The following is a 19,401-nucleotide window of genomic DNA, read 5'->3' on the forward strand; positions in this document are numbered from 1 at the left end:
GGGGGTTGAGGGAAATTTTGGGGGGATTTGAGGGGGTTTTGGGGAGCATTTGGGACAATTTGGGGGGCTTTGGGGGGACTTCGGTCAGTTTGGGCCCATTTTGGTGTGATTTGGGCCGTTTTTGGGGTGATTTGGGCCGTTTTTGGGGTGATTTGGGCCGTTTTTTGCAGGTTTTTGGGGTGATTTGGGCTGTTTTTTGGGGTTATTTGGGCTGTTTTTTGGGGTTTTTTGGGGTAATTTGGTCTGTTTTGGGGTAACCTCCCATCTGGGGGTGCCCCCAGCCCCATTTCACCCCATTTTTCCCCCATTTTCAGACCTCCTCGGGGGAGGACATGGAAATCTCCTCCGACGACAACAGCGACGCCCCCCACGCCCCTCCCCCACTGCCGCCCTCCCCCTTCCCGGAGCCCCCTCCCCCTCCCCCGTCCTTCCCGCCCCCTCCCCCCCCCCAGCCCCTGATGGCCGTGCCCCTCCCCCCTCCCCCCCCGCGCCCCCTCCCCGATTTCGGGGGGTCCCCCCCGGCGCTGTTGGAGCTTTTGGGGCGTCCGGGGGGGCGCTGGGGGGGGGTCCCCACCCCCCTCCCGCTGCTGAGCCGCCTCCGCGCCCCCAAATCCGCCTTTGGGGGGGGGGGAGGGGGCGGGGGGGGCGCCCCTTTCGCCCCTCCCCCACCGCCCCACTTCGCCCCTCCCCCGCCCCCCCGCTTCCCGCCCCCTCCCCCGCCCTTCGAGCCCCCCACGGCCGAGGAGAGACCCCCGGGGACCGACCCCCCGGCGCCCCCCGCGCCCCCCGAGCCCCCCGGGCCCGTGGAGGGGGTCCTGGCGGCGCTGGTGCAGGAGATGAAGGCCACGATGCAGCGCGACCTCAACCGGAAAATGGTGGAGAACGTGGCCTTCCGCGCCTTCGACGCGTGGTGGGAGCGCAAGGAGGAGCAGCTCAAGGTGGGCAAAAATCTCACCCAAATCGGGGCAAAATCAGCCCAAAATCTGCTTTAAAATCTGAGCAAAACCAGCCCCAAATCAGCCCAAAATCTGAGCAAAATCAGCCCAAAGTCTGACCAAAATCTGACCCAAATCTGACCCAAATCTTCGACGCGTGGTGGGAGCGCAAGGAGGAGCAGCTCAAGGTGGGCAAAAATCTGACCCAAATCTGGGCAAATATGACCCAAAATCAGCCCAAAATCTGAGCAAAATCAGCCCAAAATCTGACCCAAATCTGAGCAAAATCAGCCCAAAGTCTGACCAAAATCTGACCCAAATCTGACCCAAATCTTCGACACGTGGTGGGAGCGCAAGGAGGAGCAGCTCAAGGTGGGCACAAAATCTGAGCCAAATCTGGGCAAATATGACCCAAAATCAGCCCAAAATCTGACCCAAATCAGCCCAAAATCTGAGCAAAATCAGCCCAAAGTCTGACCCAAATCTGACCCAAATCTGACCCAAATCTGACCCAAAATCTGGGCAAAACCAGCCCAAAATCTGACCCGAATCTGGGCAAAATCAGCCCAAAATTTGCTTTAAAATCTGACCAAAACCAGCCCAAAATCTGACCAGAGCTGCCCTAAAATCTCCTGTGGAACCTGACCCAAATCTGACCCAAAATCTGACCAAAACCAGCCCAAAATCTGCTTTACAACCAGCCCCTGAACCTGACCCAAAATCTGACCCAAACCCCCCGTTTTTCCCCCAAACCCCCCATTTTCCCCCCGATTTTGCCCCCCTGACCCCCCAATTTTTGCCCCCCTGACCCAAATTTTACCCCCCATGACCCCAATTTTACCCCCCTGACCCCAATTTTACCCCCCTGACCCCCCAATTTTCTCCCCCAGCCCTTCCAGTCGGGCCGGGGCCGTGAGGAGGCCCCGAGGCCGAAGGAGCCGCCCCCCGCCCTCCTCTCCCTCTCCCTCGTGGACTGGGCCCGGGGAGGGGGCGCGGGGCTGCGGGGCGCCCTCCGGCTGCCCTCCTTCAAGGTGCCCGTTTGGGGGGTCCTGGGGGGCTCTGGGGGGGTTTGAGGGGGTTTGGGGGGGATTTGGGGGGGATCTGGGGGGATTTGGGGCAGATCTGGGGGTCTTGGAGGGGATTTTGGGGGGTCCTGGGGGGGATTTGGGGGTCTTGGGGGGGATTTGGGGGTCTTGGAGGGGATTTTGGGGGGTCCTGGGGGGGATTTGGGGGGGATTTATGGGTCTTGGAGGGGATTTTGGGGGGTCCTGGGGGGGATTTGGGGGTCTTGGAGGGGATTTTGGCGGGTCCTGGGTGGGTTTGGGGGGGATTTATGGGTCTTGGAGGGGATTTTGGGGGGTCCTGGGGGGCTTTGGGGGGGATTTGGGGGTCTTGGAGGGGATTTGGGGGGGATTCAGGGGGTCCTGGGGGGGTTTGGGGGGGATCTGGGGGTCTTGGAGGGGATTTGGGGGTCTTGGAGGGGATTTTGGGGGGTCCTGGGGGGGTTTGGGGGGGATCTGGGGGTCCTGGAGGGGATTTGGGGGTCCTGGGGGGGATTTTGGGGGTCCTGGAGGGGATTTTGGGGGTCCTGGGGGGGAATTTGGGGGTCTTGGAGGGGATTTTAGGGGGTCCTGGGCGGGTTTGGGGGGTCTTGGAGGGGATTTTGGGGGGTCCTGGGGGGCTTTAGGGGGAGTCTGGAGGGGATTTGGGGGTCTTGGAGGGGATTTTGGGGGATCCTGGGGGGATTTGGGGGGGATTTGGGGGTCCTGGGGGGGATTTTGGGGGTCTTGGAGGGGATTTTGGGGGGTCCTGGGCGGGTTTGGGGGGGTTCTGGAGGGGATTTGGCGGTCTTGGGGGGGGATTTGGGGGTCCTGGGGGGGATTTGGGGTGCTGGGTGTCCCTTTTTGGGGAGGGTCTGGGGGGTTTCGGGGTTCTTTTTTCTCCCTTTTTTCATTTTTTTCCCGTTTTTCCCCATTTTTCCCCGTTTCCCGCAGGTGAAGCGGAAAGAGCCGTCGGAGCTGAACGAGGGGGGGAGGAGAAGCGCCCCCGACCCCCCACCCCCCCCGAGGAGGATGAGGATGGTGAGACCCCTCCCCAAAACCCCCAAAAAACCGCTAAAAAACCCCAAAAACCCCTTTAGATACCCCCCAAAAACCCAAAAAACACCCCAAAAAACACTCTAAAAAACCCCAAAAACCCCTTTAGATACCCCCTAAAAACCCCAAAAACCCAAAAAACACCCCAAAAAACCCCAAAAACCCCTTTAGATACCCCCTAAAAACCCCAAAAACCCCAACCCCCCCAAAAACACCCCAAAACCCCCTTTAGATAACCCCTAAAAACCCCAAAACCCCAACCCCCCTCAAAAACACTCCAAAAAACACCCCAAACCCCCCAAAACCCCCTTTAGATATGCCCTAAAAACCCCAAAAAAACCCAAAAAAACACCCCAAACCCCCCAAAAAACTGCTAAAAAACCCCAAAAACACTTTAGATACGCCCCAAAAACCCCAAAAACCCCTAAAAAACCCCCAAAACCCCTTTAGATACCCCCTAAAAACCCCAACCCCCTCCAAAAAACACCCTAAAAACCCCAAAAACCCCTATAGATACCCCCTAAAAATCCCAAAAACCCCAATCCCCCTCAAAAACACCCCAAAAAACACCCCAAAACCCGCTAATAAACCCCAGAAAACCCCCAAGAAACCACACCACAAAAAAAAAACCCAAAAAAAACCCATAAATAGCCAAAAAGTACCCCAAAAATACCCTAAAAAAACAAGAAAAAAATTCCAAAAAAACCCTAAAAATCCTCCAAGAAACCCCGAAAAATCCTCCTAAAAACCACCCAAAAAAACCCCAAAAACCACAAAAAAGCTCCAAAAATCCCCTGAAATCCCCAAAAAACTGCTAAAAAAACCCCAAAAACCCCTTTAGATACCCCCTAAAAATCCCAAAAACCCCAAACCCCCCCAAAAACACCCCCAAAACACCCCAAAACCCACTAATAACCCCCAGAAAACCCCCAAGAAACCCCCCAGAAAACCCCCCCAAAAAAAAACCCTAAATACCCAAAAAGTACCCAAAAAAATACCCTAAAAAACGAAGGAAAAAAATCCCTAAAAAACTCCAAAAAACCCCTAAAAATCCTTCAAAGAAACCCCTAAAAATCCCCTAAAAAACCAAGAAAAAAAATCCCTAAAAAACCCCTAAAAATCCTTCAAAGAAACCCCTAAAAATCCTCTAAAAAACCAAGAAAAAAATCCCCCTAAAAAATCCCAAAAAAAACCCTAAAAATCCTCCAAGAAACCCCAAAAAATCCTCCAAAAAACCCCAAAAAATCCTCCAAAAAACCGCAAAAACCCCCCGAAGAAACCCGCAAAAAATCCGCAAAAAACCCAAAAAAACCCACAAAAAATCCCCAAAAAAACCGCAAAAAATCCCCAAAACTCCCCCTAAAAAAACCCGAAAAAACCCCAAAAACCCCAAAATCACCCGAATTTGCCCCAAAGCAGAGAAGGAGCCGCCGCGCGCCGCGGAGGGCCCCGGAAAGCGCCGGAAACTGTTCCGGTTGGACAGCGAAGGGGAAGAGGCGTCCGAAGAGTCCTCCTCGGCCAAGGTGGGACCCCCCCCGATTTTGGGGACCCCCCCCGATTTTGGGGACCCCCCCCCGAATCTTGGGAACCCCCCCCGTGTTTTGGGGATGGGTTTTGGGGACCCCCCCGTGTTTTGGGGACCCCCCTCCGATTTTGGGGACCCCCCCCGATTTTGGGGACCCCCCCCCGAATTTGGGGCCCCCCTGACCCCCCCTGACCCCCAAAGGAGGAAGAGGAGGAGGAGGAGGAGGAGGAGGACGAGGCCGAAGCGCAGAGGAGGAGGAGGAGGAGGAGGAGGAGGAAGGGGGAGGGGCCCCCCCCACCCCCCCGGGGACCCCCCCGGGGACCCCCCCGGCCGGGCCCGGGTGAAGGTTTGGGGACATTTTCGGGGATTTTGGGACATTTTGGGACATTTCGGGTCATTTGGGCCATTCGGGGACATTTTGGGGGGATTTGGGGACATTTTGGGGGGATTTGGGACATTTGGGGGCATTGGGGACATTGGGGACATTTGGGACATTTGGGGACATTTGGGGACATTTTGGGACATTTGGGGACATTTGGGGGCATTTGGGAACATTTGGGGACAATTGGGACATTTGGGACATTTTGGGACATTTGGGACATTTGGGGACATTTTGGGACATTTGGGACATTTGGGGACATTTTGGGACATTTGGGGACATTTGGGGACATTTGGGGGGATTTGGGACATTTGGGGTCATTCGGGGACATTTTGGGGGGATTTGGGACCATTTTGGGACATTTGGGGACATTTGGGATATTTGGGGACATTTGGGGACATTTGGGGGTTGGGGACATCGAGGGGACCCCCCCGTCCGGGCCCGGGTGAGGGATTTGCGGACATTTGGGGACATTTTGGGTCATTTTGGGTCATTTGGGGGAATTTGGGGACTTTGGGGGACGTTTTGGGGATATTTTGGGGGTGTTGGGGACATTTTTGGGGGGTTTGGGGAGATTTTGGGGTTTGGGGACATTTGGGGACGTTTTGGGGGCATTTGGGGTCATTTTGGGGCATTTTGGGAATATTTGGGGACATTTGGGGGACGTTTTGGGGATATTTTGGGGGTGTTGGGGATATTTTGGGGGTGTTGGGGACATTTTTGGGGGGATTTGGGACATTTTTGGGGTTTGGGGTCACTGTGGGGGGCGCAGGGGGGTGACCCCACTGTTGTCACTGCAGAGGAGGAGGAGGAAGAGGAAGAAGAGGAAGAAGAGGAGGAGGAGGAGGAGGAGGAGGAGGAGGAGGAGGAGGAAGAGGCCGAAGGCTCCTCCAAACTGTCGCCGTTCGAGGGGGGAGGGGACAGCAGCTCCTCCTCCCCGCGGCCTTCGTCCTCACCCTCCTCATCCTCATCCTCCTCATCATCATCATCATCATCCTCATCCTCCGAGGACGAGGCCGAAGAGCCGCCGGAGCCGCCCCGGCCGCCCTCCCCCAAACCGGGTAAGCACCGCCCCAAATTCCCCAAAATTCGGGGCGAATATCCCAAAATTCGAGGTGGGTATCCCAAATTTCGGGGTTGATCTCCCAAATTCCGGGTTTAATATCCCAAATTTTGGGGTGAATCTCCCAATTTCGGGGTGAATCTCCCAAAATTCAGGGTAGATCTCCCAAATTTCAGGGTGAATCTTTCAGGGTGAATCTCCCAAATTTCAGGGTGGATCTCCCTAATTTCGGGGTGGATCTTCCAAAATTCGGGGTGAATCTCCCAAATTTCAGTGTGGATCTCCCCAAATTTCGGGGTGAATATCCCAAAATTCGGGATGGATCTCCCAGATTTCAGGGTGAATCTTTCAGGGTGAATCTCCCAAATTTCAGCGGTGGATCTCCCAAAATTCAGGGTGAATCTCCCAAAATTCGGGGTGAATCTCCCAAATTTCGGGGTGGATCTCCCCAAATTTCGGGGTGAATATCCCAAATTTCGTGGTGAATATTTCAAATTTCGGGGTGGATCTCCCAAAATTCGGGGTGAATCTCCCAAATTTTGGGGTGAATCTCCCAAAATTCGGGGTGAATCTCCCAAAATTTCGGGGTGAATCTCCCAAATTTTGTGGTGAATCTCCCAAATATTGGGGTGCATCTCCCAAAATTCGGGTTGAATCTCCCAAATTTTCGTGTGAATCTCCCAAAATTCAGGGTGAATCTCCCAAAATTCGGGGTGAATCTCCCAAAATTAGGGGTGAATCTTTCAAATTTTGGGATGAATCCCCCAAATTTCGGGTTCGCCCTCTGACCCCCCCCTTTTCTCCCGCAGCCCCTCCCCCGCCGCCGCCGCGCCCCTCCTCGCCCATCCCGCTGCTGCCGCCCCCCAAAAAACGCCGAAAGGCCGAAGAGCCGCCCCCCGCCCCCCCACAACCGCCCCCCCCGAGCCCCCCGAGCCCCCCCAAACCCCCCACGCCCCTCCCCCGGCGCCGCGAGCCCCCCGCCCGCCCCCCGGCGCCGCCGCCGCGGTTGGTGGCGAACCTCCCGGCGGATCACGCGTCGCTGGTGAAGAGCTGCGCCGACACCTCCACCAACACCACCAACGCCACCGACGGGGGTCCCGCGCGGCGCCCCCCGCCCCGGCGCCCGCCCCGCGCCGCCGCCGAGCACCTCGGGGCCTCCTCGCTGCTGGAGCTGTCCCGCGGCGCGCACAGCGCCCCCCGCAGGAGCCCCCAGCGCGGCGTTGGCGGTGATTTGGCGGTGCTGGCGGCCATCGCCCTCGACGACGGCGACGCCGACGTGCCGCCGGTGCTGCTGGAGCACAACTACGCCAAAACGCCGCCGGCCGCGCCCGCCGGGCACGCGCCGTGCCTGGAGGAGGTGCTGGAGGCGCCCGAGGAGGTGGTGGCGGAGCTGCCGCCGGTCGGCGGCACCGACAGCGACGCGGCGGTTCCGGCGGCGGTTCCGCCCCGGCGCAAACGGCACCGACCGCCGCCGCCGCCGTCATCATCATCATCATCATCGTCATCGAGTGACAGCGACAGCGACAGCAGCGAGGGCGGCGCGCGGCGGTGGCTGCGGCCCCGTGGTGGTGGCACCGCGCCGGTGGCACCGGTGGCGTTCGCGCCGCGCAGCGAGTTCGAGCAGATGACGATCCTGTACGACATCTGGAGCGCCGGGCTGGACGCCGAGGACGCGCGGTTCCTGCGGGTCACCTACGAGCGGCTGCTGCAGCAGGACGGCGCCGCCCATTGGCTCAACGACACCCACTGGGTGCCCCACACCGATATCCTGACGGGGCTGCGGGTGGGGACGCTGGAGTGGGTGTTGGGGACATTGGGATGGGTGTTGGGGACATTGGGATGGGTGTTGGGGACGTTGGGATGGATGTTGGGGACATTGGGATGGGTGTTGGGGACATTGGGATGGGCTTTGGGGACACTGGATTGGGTGCTGGGGACACAAAAATGGGTGTTGGGGACATTGGAATGGGTGTTGGGGACACAAGGGTGGCACTGGGGACACCAAGATGGGTGTTGGGGACATTGGGATGGGTGTTGGGGACGTTGGGATGGGTGTTGGGGACATTGGGATGGGCGTTGGGGACATTGGATGGGTGTTGGGGACATTGAATGGGCGTTGGGGACACAAAAATGGGTGTTGGGGACATGGGGATGGGTGTTGGGGACATTGGGATGGGCGTTGGGGACATTGGAATGGGTGTTGGGGACATTGGGATGGGTGTTGGGGACGTTGGAATGGGTGTTGGGGACATTTGGATGGGCGTTGAGGACACAGGGATGGGCACTGGGGACACAAGGGTGGCACTGGGGACACCAAGATCAGCGTTGGCGACATTGGGATGGGCACTGGACACATTGGAATGGGCGTTGGGGACATCGGAATGGGCATTGGGGACACACGGGTGTCATCGGGGACACAAAGATGGGCTTTGGGGACACCAAGATGGGCTTTGGGGACACAGGGATGGGCCCTGGGGACACAAGGGTGGCTCTGGGGACACAGGGGTGGCACTGGGGACACCAAAATGGGCATTGGGGACACAAAGATGGCACTGGGGACACCAAGATGGGCGTTGGGGACATTGGGATGGGCACTGGGGACACAGGGATGGGCATTGGGGACACAGGGATGGGCATTGGGGACATTTGGATGGTTGTTGAGGACACAAGGGTGGCACTGGGGACCCAAGGGTGGCTCTGGGGCCCCAAGGGTGCCATCGGGGACATTGGAATGGGTGTTGGGACACTGGATGAGCTCTGGGGACACAAGGGTGCCATCGGGGACACCAAGATGGGTGTTGGGGACACAAGGACGGGCACTTGGGACCCAAGGGTGACACTGGGGACATTGGAATGGGTGTTGAGGACACCAAGATGGGTGTTGGGGACCCAAGGGTGGCATTGGGGACATTGGATGGGCCCTGGGGACACAGGGATGGGCTTTGGGGACATTGGGATGGGTGTTGGGGCATTGGAATGGGCCCTGGGGACCCAAGGGTGCCATCGGGGACACAGTGACGGGCTCTGGGGACCCAAGGGTGGCATTAAGGACACAGTGACGGGCCCTGGGGCCCCAAGGGTGCCATGGCTGTCCCGTTGTCCCTTGACGCGCTCACTGACGCGCGCGGGCAGCCCGCGGCGCCGGCGCCGGTGGCCGGAGAGCCGCGAGCACCGGACGGGCAGCGCCCGCAGCGAGGGCTACTACCCCATCAGCCGGCGCGAGAAGGCGCGCTACCTGCGGCCCTGCCCCGCGCCGCGCCCCGACCCCGACGCGCCCGACGCACAGGTGAGCCCCGGGACGTCCCCACGGTGTCCCCGATGTCACCGCGGTGTCCCCACGGTGTCACCGCCCGCAGGGCCCCAACCGCGTCCTGTCGGAGCGCCGCTCGGAGCAGCGGCGGCTGCTCAGCGCCATCGGCGCGGCCGCGCTGCCGGACAGCGACCTGCTCAAGCTCAACCAGCTCAAGGTGGGTCCCGACGGTGGCTCCGGGGTGGCGCGGTGTCACTGCGGTCACACCGGTGTCACTGCGTGTCCCCGGCACTGGTGACGTGTCCCCGTGTGCCGTCCTCGTGTCCCCCTCATGTCCCCGTGTCCCCCCGTGTCCCCCCGTGTCCCCCCGTCCCATCCCCGTGTCCCCATGTCCCCGTGTCCCCCCGTGTCCCCCCGTCCCATCCCCGTGTCCCCCCATGCCATCCCTGTGTCCCCCTGTGCCACCCCCGTGTCCCCCCCATGTCCCTGTGAACCCCATGCCATCCCTGTGACCCCCCCATGTCCCTTTGTCCCCCCGTCCCATCCCCGTGTCCCCATGTCCCCATGTCCCCCTGTGCCACCCCCGTGTCCCCCCCATGTCCCTGTGACCCCCCATGTCCCTGTGACCCCCCATGTCCCTGTGACCCCCCCGTGCCATCCCCATCCCTGGTGACACGTCCCCATGTCCCCCGTGTGCCATCCCTGTGTCCCTTTGTCCCCCCGTGCCATCCCCGTGTCCCCATGTCCCCGTGTCCCCCTGTGCCATCCCCATGTCCCCCCCATGTCCCCCCCATGTCTCCCCTTTGTCCCCCCGTGCCACCCCGTGTCCCCCTGTGCCATCCTCATGTCCCCCCCATGTCCCCATGTCCCCCCGTGTGCCATCCCCGTGTCCCCCCCATGTCCCCATGTCCCCCCGTGCCGTCCCCATGTCCCCCATCGTGTCCCCCCGTGCCCTCCCCGTGTCCCCCTGTGTCCCCCCATGTCCCCTCGTGTCCCTTTGTCCCCCTGTGCCATCCCCGTGTCCCCCCATGCCATCCCTGTGTCCCCCCGTGTCCCTGTGACCCTCCATGTCCCCCTGTGTCCCTTTGTCCCCCCCATGTCCCCCTGTGCCATCCCCGTGTGCCATCTCCGTGTCCCCCCGTGTCCCCCCCATGTCCCTGTGACCCCCGTGTCCCCCCCCGTGTCCCTTTGTCCCCATGTGCCACCCCCATGTCCCCGGTGCCATCCCCGTGTCCCCGTGTGCCATCCCTGTGTCCCTTTGTCCCCATGTGCCACCCCCATGTCCCCGGTGCCATCCCCGTGTCCCCCCGTGCCACCCCTGTGTCCCTTTGTCCCCCTGTGCCATCCCCATGTCCCCATGTCCCTCTGTGCCATCCCCGTGTCCCCCCCGTGCCATCCCTGTGTCCCCGTGTGCCACCCCTGTGTCCCTTTGTCCCCATGTGCCATCCCCGTGTCCCCGGTGCCACCCCCTTTGTCCCCATGTCCCCATGTCCCCGGTGCCACCCCCTGTCCCCCCCTGTCCCTGTGTCCCCCCATGTCCCCGTGTCCCCGGTGCCACCCCCATGTCCCCCCTGTGTCCCCGTGTCCCCGGTGCCACCCCTGTGTCCCCCCGTGTCCCCGTGTCCCCGGTGCCACCCCCATGTCCCCCCATGTCCCCGTGTCCCCGGTGCCACCCCTGTGTCCCCCCATGTCCCCCCAGTTCCGGAAGAAGCGTCTCCGCTTCGGCCGCAGCCGCATCCACGAGTGGGGTCTGTTCGCCATGGAGCCGATCGCGGCCGACGAGATGGTCATCGAGTACGTGGGCCAGAACATCCGCCAGGTGCGTGTCCCATCAGTGTCCCCACGGTGTCCCCAAGGTGTCATCGGTGTCCCCTCAGGTGTCCCCAGGGCCATCGCTGTCCCCACGGTGTCCCCATGGTGTCCCCGGGGCTTTGGGTGACCTCGGGTGGCCATGGGTGTCCTTGGGTGGCCTCTGGGTGTCCTTGGGTGGCCTTGGGTGACCTCTGGGTGACCTCTGGGTGACCTCTGGGTGTCCTTGGGTGACCTCTGGGTGTCCTTGGGTGGCCTTGGCTGATCTCGGGTGGCCTTGGGTGGCCTCTGGTGACCTTGGTTGGCCTCTGGGTGGTCTCTGGGTGACCTCTGGGTGACCCCGGGTGGCCTCTGGGTGGCCTTGGATGGCCTCTGGGTGACCTCTGGGTGGCTTTGGGTGACCTCGGGGTGGCCTCTGGGTGGCTTTGGGTGTCCTTGGGTGGCCTTGGGTGACCTCTGGGTGACCCCGGGTGTCCTTGGCTGACCCCGGGTGACCTGGGGTGGCCTCTGGGTGGCCTTGGGTGACCTCGGGGTGGCCTCTGGGTGGCCTCTGGGTGATCTCGGGTGGCCTCTGGGTGACCTCTGGGTGGATTTGGTTGGCCTTGGGTGCCCTTGGGTGCCCTTCGGTGACCCCGGGTGCCCTTGGGTGACCCCGGGTGACATCGGGTGACCCCGGGTGACCCCGGGTGGCCTTGGCTGACCCCGGGTGACCCCGGGTGGCCTCGGTGACGCGGGGCGGGCGCAGGTGGTGGCGGACATGCGGGAGAAGCGCTACGCGCAGGAGGGCATCGGCAGCAGTTACCTGTTCCGCGTGGACCACGACACCATCATCGACGCCACCAAGTGCGGCAACCTGGCGCGCTTCATCAACCACTGCTGCACGGTGAGCGCGGCGCGGGGGGCCGGGGGGCTTGGGGGGTCCTGGGGGGCTCGGGGGGCGTGGGGGGCCGGGGGGCTTGGGGGGTCCTGGGGGGCTCGGGGGGCTCAGGGGGTCCTGGTGGTCCCCAGGGCTTGGGGTCTCAGGGGGTCCTGGTGGTCCCCAGGGCTTGGGAGGCTCTGGGGGTCTGATGGTCCCCAGGACTTGGGGGGCTTGGGGGTCCTGGTGGTCCCCAGGGCTTGGGGGCGCGGGGGGTCCTGGTGGTCCCCAGGACTTGGGGGGCGCGGGGGGTCCTGGTGGTCCCCAGGGCTTGGGGGTCCCACTGACCCCTTTAGTGCTTGGGGGGCTCTGGGGGTCCCGCTGGTCCCCAGGGCTTGGGAGGCTCTGGGGGTCTGATGGTCCCCAGGGCTTGGGGGGCTCTGGGGGTCTGATGGTCCCCAGGACTTGGGGGGCGCGGGGGGTCCTGGTGGTCCCCAGGGCTTGGGGGTCCCACTGACCCCTGGTGCTTGGGGGGCTCGGGGGGCTCGGGGGGTCCTGGTGGTCCCTTTAGTGCTTGGGGGGCTCGGGGGGCGCTGGGGGTCCCGGGGCTTGGGGGTCCCACTGACCCCTGGTGCTTGTGGGGCTCGGGGGGTCCTGGTGGGCCCCAGGGCTTGGGGGGCGCTGGGGGTCTGCTGGCCCCTTTAGTGCTTGGGGGGCCCACTGACCCCCGGGGCTTGGGGGGTTATGGGGGTCCTGGTGGCCCCCAGGGCTTGGGGTCTCTGGGGGTCCCGCTGGTCCCCAGGGCTTGGGGGTCCTGCTGACCCATGGTGCTCTGTGGGTCCCCCTGACCCCTCATGCCCTGGGGGTCGCTGTGGGTCCCACTGACCCCAGTACTTGGGGGTCCCCTCACCCCGGTACTTGTGGGTCCCGCTGACCCCGGTACTTGTGGGTCCGCTGACCCCCGGTGCCCCCCAGCCCAACTGCTACGCCAAGGTGATCACCATCGAGGCGCAGAAGAAGATCGTCATCTACTCGAAGCAGCCGATCGGCGTCAACGAGGAGATCACCTACGACTACAAGTTCCCCATCGAGGACACCAAGATCCCGTGCCTGTGCCGCACCGAGAGCTGCCGCGGCACCCTCAACTGACGCGCCGGCGCCGCGCGGGGCCCGCGGCGGGAACGGCGGCGCGGCCGCGGCTCGGGGGCCGAGGGTGACGCGGCGCGGCCGCGGTTGGGTTTTGGCCAACGTGGTTGGGGTTTGGCCACCAGGGTTGGGGTTTGGCCACCATGGTTGGGTTTTGGCCAACGTGGTTGGGGTTTGGCCACCAGGGTTGGGGTTTGGCCACCATGGTTGGGGTTTGGCCAACGTGGTTGGGGTTTGGCTGCCACCGTTGGGTTTTGGCCACCATGGTTGGGTTTTGGCCAACGTGGTTGGGGTTTGGCCACCAGGGTTGGGGTTTGGCTGCCACCGTTGGGTTTTGGCCACCATGGTTGGGGTTTGGCCACCAGCCGGGGGGTTTTGGCCACCATGGTTGGGTTTTGGCCAACGTGGTTGGGGTTTGGCTGCCACCATTGACATTTGGCCACCATGGTTGGGGTTTGGCCACCACCGTTGGATTTTGGCCGCCACCGTTGACCTTTGGTCACCACTGTTGGATTTTGGCCGCCATGGTTGGGGTTTGGCTGCCACCATTGACCTTCGGCCGCTGTGGTTGACATTTGGCCACCGCCGTTGGCTTTTGGCTGCCATAGTTGGGGTTTGGCCACCGCCGTTGGCTTTTGGCCACCACCGTTGGGGTTTGGCTGCCACCATTGACCTTTGGTTGCCGTGGTTGACGTTTGGCCACCACCGTTGGGTTTTGGCCACCGGGATCAGCGTTTGGCCACCGGGAGCCACCACCGACCGGAGGGAGCCGAGAGTCGACCTTTGGCCGCCGCGGCACTGCCGCCCCTCCCCCACCACGATGACATCACCGTGACATCACCGCGACATCGCCGTGACATCATCGCGACGTCGCTGTGACATCATCGCGACGTCACCGCGCCCCTCCCCCCTCCCAAAAAAGGCTTTTTTCTCCCTTTTTTTTGGCTGTTTCTTGTAGAAACTGGGGGCGTGTCTGGGGTGGGGGGGGATGTGGGGGAGGGGGGGGTCTGCCCCTCCCCCCCCGCCCCTCCCCCCACTCTGTAAATACCCCCGGGGGGTGTAAATACCTGTACATGCCCCTCCCCCCTGTACATATGTGGATATGGGGGGGCCCCCGAGCCCCCCCTTTTTATAAAGGGCCACTGAGCTTTGGCACCGCCTCCGTCTCCGTTTTTTGGGGGGCTCTGGGGGGTTTTGGGGGTTTTGGGGTTGGCCTGTGGGACTCTGGGACACGTGTGAGGGATTTTGGGGGATTTAGGGGGTTTTGGGGTCGGCCTGTGGAACTCTGGGAGATGTGTGAAGGATTTTGGGGGGCTCTGAGGGGTTTAGGGGGTTTTGGGGTCAGCCTGTGGGACTCTGGGACACGTGTGAGGGATTTTGGGGGATTTAGGGGGTTTTGGGGTCGGCCTGTGGAACTCTGGGAGATGTGTGAAGGATTTTGGGGGGCTCTGAGGGGTTTTGGGGTGTGAGCTGTGAGGATGAGGAGGGCTCAGAGCAGCCCCAGGTGTGAGCTGTGAGGATGATGAGGGCTCACAGGTGTGAGCTGTGAGGATGATGAGGGCTCACAGGTGTGAGCTGTCAGGATGATGAAGGCTCACAGGTGTGAGCTGTGAGGATGATGAGGGCTCACAGGTGTGAGCTGTCAGGATGATGAAGGCTCACAGGTGTGAGCTGTGAGGATGATGAGGGCTCACAGGTGTGAGCTGTGAGGATGATGAAGGCTCACAGGTGTGAGCTGTGAGGATGATGAGGGCTCACAGGTGAGAGCTGTGAGGATGATGAAGGCTCACAGGTGAGAGCTGTGAGGATGATGAGGGCTCACAGGTGTGAGCTGTCAGGATGATGAAGGCTCACAGGTGAGAGCTGTGAGGATGATGAGGAGGGGGCGGCTCCTCCGGGGGCTGATTTAGAGGGAGTTTTTCCTCACATCACTTTTGCACGGAGCTGCTGGAGGAGAGGAGTTTTTGGGGGGCTCCCGGGGCTGTCTCATGGAGGGACGATGGGCGCTTTGGAAAGGATTTTGGGGATCATTTGGATTCGTGGAGCTTTGCTCAAAGGAGGAGCCGAGGGACAAACCTTTGTGCCGAGAAGCAGCGGCCAAACAGGTGAGCCGATGTGCCTTTGTAGTGGGGAATTTTCTCCTTTCCCTTTTGAATTTCATCATCCTGAGGTTGAAATGAGGGGGCTGCCCTGTTGTCCCTCCTTTTAAGGGTTTGGATTGAGGTAAAATTCTGCTTTTTGCCATCATTTGAGGCAAACCCCTTCTTTTCTGCTCTTCTGGGGGATGCAATTGAAGGGGAGCCCACATTTCTTTGCCCTCGTTGAAGTGAGAATGTAGTGTTGGTTTTGGTGGGTTTAAGTTAATTAATTAAGTTAATTAGTAAGTTTGGTTTTTTTTATTTGATAATTGCCTTCTTGTTTATTCGATTACAGAGGTTTTATTCATTTGGTTTGTTTAATTGTCATGAATGTTTTATTGTTACCGGTAATTTGGGAGTTATTGTTTATGGTTACATTTATCTTTTGGTGATGTGCTTATTTCCAGCTACTATTTGTATTTTGATGGTTTGAGGCATTATGGCTTTATTGAGTTAGGAATAATTTTTTTCGCTGCTAATTTAAGTTTATTTATTTGGGTTTTTGTTTTAGTTTGATGTTTTTGTTGGTTGCTTTTTATTAGTGGGTTATTTTAGGAACTTGTGTATTTATATTGTGGATTTTTTAGGTAGTTTTTTATTTGGGTACTTATCTTTTTATTGTCTAGTGGTTTAGATTTTTTAATATCGTTTATTACTTTGGTTTTTAAAGTTAACTTAGCAGACTACTGGTTACTCTTGGAGTTAGTGTAGAGGTATGGTTTTCATTTTTAGTAGCTTTCAGGGTCTGTTGTGTGGTTTCAAGTTTAGTAAGCTGGTTGGACTTTTTCTAGTGGGTTTTGTGATTTGTTCTCTATATGTGTTTTGGTTCCTGTGGGCTGTTTTTAATTTTTGTTTCATTTTTGTGATGTGTCTCACTAACAGCTGCTAGTGAAAAGAGTGTAGTGTGGGGGTTTTTTTGCTGGTAGTTGGTTCTGTGGTGGTGTATTTTTAGTTTGTGTTGTTTTTGGGTTTCTTTTGTTAGAGATTAACGTTCTTATTTTGGGGTTAATTTGTAATTATTTGGAAGGTTTTAGGGTGATTGAGATTTTTGATATGGATGTCCTGTATGATAAGAGTTAATTTATTTGCTTTATGTGGAATTGATGGCGGGGTAGAGGACATTTTTGTATAGAATATGTATTTTAATCATAATATTAAAATAATACCATGGTAAGAGGGGCTGTGTTTTATTGTTTGTGTTTGAGGTGGTTTGGCATTTTCTTTTAGGTTGTGTTTCTTTTTTTTTTTTTTTGATGGCTCATGGAGCCATTCTGACTTTTTTTGATGAAATTGGTGGGAATTTGATGTTTCTTTTGTTATTTTACTTTTAGGAACTGGATTTTTCAGTATGCTTTTTGATTTTGCTGCTTTTTTTTTGTGGTGTAATAGTATTTTAGAAGAATTTGGATAATTTTTAAAAATATTTTTGTTATGTTTTTCATCTAATGTTGTTGGATTATTACAGAAGATTTTGAGTTTGATTTTTTAAGTTTCATTTGGATGAATTTATGTAGATGGTAGGACTGGTTTTATTTTTGGGGTAGTTGTATGTAGGTGTGTTGTATGTTTTTCAAGTGAAGGTAAATTGAGGTTTGTATTTAGTTGTTAGAGGAATGGAGGAAAAATATATTGGCAATGTTAACAGTAGTGTGTTATTTTGTGGTTTTTGCTTTTAGTTTGTATTGGAGTTTTAATAAGTTTGGTGTAGTAGTGTTTAATGGTGGAGTTATTTAAGGTATGATAGTTTATAGTCAATTCTTATTTATTTTAGATTTGTGTATAGGTTAGAGGAGGTTGTTGAAGGGTGAGTGTATTTTGTAGATGACTTATAGTGTTTCAGTTTATAGAGCATTTTTTGGATGGGAGTTAAAGGATTTTGACTTGTTTGGTGTTGCTGGTGAGGTATTGTTGAGGTGGTAAGGAGTATTTGTTGGGTTTTTTTAAAGAAGGTTTATTGTAGACACTTCGAGACAGTTGTGGGTTGCCAGATTGCGTTACATTTTCTGGCCTTTTAGTAGTTATTTAAAATATGTTAGAGTTTTTTTGGTTTATTGAAACACTTGATTTCGAGAAAATTCCTGTTTAGAATGTATGATTTTATATTGGCCTAAAATAAAAATGAAAAAAAAAAAAAATCCTTCGATGTTTGGATTTTTTGCGATCAGCTGCCCGCTCAGGGCCACTGGGCCAAGAGAATAAACTTGTACTGCCCTGACAGTCCCAGGGGAGCCCTACAAACTGACATCAGGAACCTGGACTGGTGAGTTTTTTTTCCCAGGTAAAAGAGCCGATGTTTGCGCTCCGAGTCCTGTGGCCCTGAGCGGGCAGCTGAGTGCAAAAAATCCGAACATCGAAGGATAAGTCCCAGACAGGAGCTGCCCCCACCTCATACTTGTGCTGCCCTGACAGTCCCAGGGGAGCCCTACAAACTGACATCAGGAACCTGGACTGGTGAGTTTTTTTTCCCAGGGAAAAGAGCCGATGTTTGCGCTCCGAGTCCTGTGGCCCTGAGCAGGCAGTTGACTGCAAAAATCCGAACATCGAAGGATAAGTCCCAGACAGGAGCTGCCCCCACCTCATACTTGTGCTGCCCTGAGAGTCCCAGGGGAGCCCTACAAACTGACATCAGGAACCTGGACTGGTGAGTTTTCTTTCCCAGGGAAAAGAGCCGATGTTTGCGCTCCGAGTCCTGTGGCCCTGAGCCGGCAGCTGACCGCAAAAAATCCGAACATCGAAGGATAAGTCCCAGACAGGAGCTGCCCCCACATCATACTTGTGCTGCCCTGAGAGTCCAAAAAGAGCTCTACAAACTGACATCAGGAACCTGGACTGGTGAGTTTTCTTTCCCAGGGAAAAGAGCCGATGTTTGCGCTCTGAGTCCTGTGGCCCTGAGCCTGCAGCTGACCGCAAAAAATCCGAACATCGAAGGATAAGTCCCAGACAGGATCCGCGCCCACCTCATACTTGTGCTGCTCCGACAGTCCCAGGGGAGCCCTACAAACTGACATCAGGAACCTGGACTGGTGAGTTTTCTTTCCCAGGGAAAAGAGCCGATGTTTGCGCTCCGAGTCCTGTGGCCCTGAGCGGGCAGCTGACCGCAAAAAATCCGAACATCGAAGGATAAGTCCCAGACAGGAGCTGCCCCCACCTCATACTTGTGCTACCCTGACAGTCCCAGGATTGCCCTACAAACTGACATCAGGAACCTGGACTGGTGAGTTTTTTTTCCCAGGGAAAAGAGCCGATGTTTGTGCTCCGAGTCCTGTGGCCCTGAGCCGGCAGCTGACCGCAAAAAATCCGAACATCGAAGGATAAGTCCCAGACAGGATCTGCCCCCACCTCATACTTGTGCTGCCCTGACAGTCCCAGGGGAGCCCTACAAACTGACATCAGGAACCTGGACTGGTGAGTTTTCTTTCCCAGGGAAAAGAGCCGATGTTTGCGCTCCGAGTCCTGTGGCCCTGAGCGGGCAGCTGAGTGCAAAAAATCCGAACATCGAAGGATAAGTCCCAGACAGGAGCTGCCCCCACCTCATACTTCTGCTGCCCTGACAGTCCCAGGGGAGCCCTACAAACTGACATCAGGAACCTGGACTGGTGAGTTTTCTTTCCCAGGGAAAAGAGCCGATGTTTGCGCTCCGAGTCCTGTGGCCCTGAGCGGGCAGCTGACTGCAAAAAATCGGAACATCGAAGGATAAGTCCCAGACAGGAGCTGCCCCCACCTCATACTTGTGCTGCCCTGACAGTCCCAGGGGAGCCCTACAAACTGACATCAGGAACCTGGACTGGTGAGTTTTCTTTCCCAGGGAAAAGAGCCGATGTTTGCGCTCTGAGTCCTGTGGCCCTGAGCGGGCAGCTGAGTGCAAAAAATCCGAACATCGAAGGATAAGTCCCAGGCAGGAGCTGCCCCCACCTCATACTTGTGCTACCCTGACAGTCCCAGGGGAGCCCTACAAACTGACATCAGGAACCTGGAATGGTGAGTTTTTTTTCCCAGGGAAAAGAGCCGATGTTTGCGCTCCGAGACCTGTGGCCCTGAGCCGGCAGCTGACCGCAAAAAATCCGAACATCGAAGGATAAGTTCCAGACAGGAGCTGCCCCCACCTCATACTTGTGCTGCCCTGAGAGTCCAAAAAGAGCTCTACAAACTGACATCAGGAACCTGGACTGGTGAGTTTCCTTTCCCAGGGAAAAGAGCCGATGTT

General features: G+C 57.6%; 1 protein-coding gene across 1 annotated transcript in view; it reads left to right on the top strand.

The window, feature by feature from the left end:
- The window catches only part of LOC121471138 (histone-lysine N-methyltransferase SETD1A-like), a 29,440-nt gene extending 15,229 nt beyond the window's left edge, over positions 1 to 14,211 (top strand). Inside the window, exons 9-19 of the mRNA XM_072936404.1 lie at positions 315 to 371; positions 453 to 938; positions 1,826 to 1,966; positions 2,930 to 2,975; positions 5,736 to 5,996; positions 6,808 to 7,761; positions 9,115 to 9,284; positions 9,355 to 9,465; positions 10,948 to 11,067; positions 11,803 to 11,940; positions 12,889 to 14,211. Coding sequence (XP_072792505.1) covers positions 315 to 371; positions 453 to 938; positions 1,826 to 1,966; positions 2,930 to 2,975; positions 5,736 to 5,996; positions 6,808 to 7,761; positions 9,115 to 9,284; positions 9,355 to 9,465; positions 10,948 to 11,067; positions 11,803 to 11,940; positions 12,889 to 13,062 — 2,658 coding nt within the window. The 3' untranslated portion in view covers positions 13,063 to 14,211. The remainder of the gene's footprint in view (positions 1 to 314; positions 372 to 452; positions 939 to 1,825; positions 1,967 to 2,929; positions 2,976 to 5,735; positions 5,997 to 6,807; positions 7,762 to 9,114; positions 9,285 to 9,354; positions 9,466 to 10,947; positions 11,068 to 11,802; positions 11,941 to 12,888) is intronic.
- Positions 14,212 to 19,401: the final 5,190 nt, after the last annotated feature.

Source organism: Taeniopygia guttata, chromosome 16, assembly GCF_048771995.1.
Source record: "Taeniopygia guttata chromosome 16, bTaeGut7.mat, whole genome shotgun sequence".
Classification (NCBI taxonomy): domain Eukaryota; kingdom Metazoa; phylum Chordata; class Aves; order Passeriformes; family Estrildidae; genus Taeniopygia; species Taeniopygia guttata.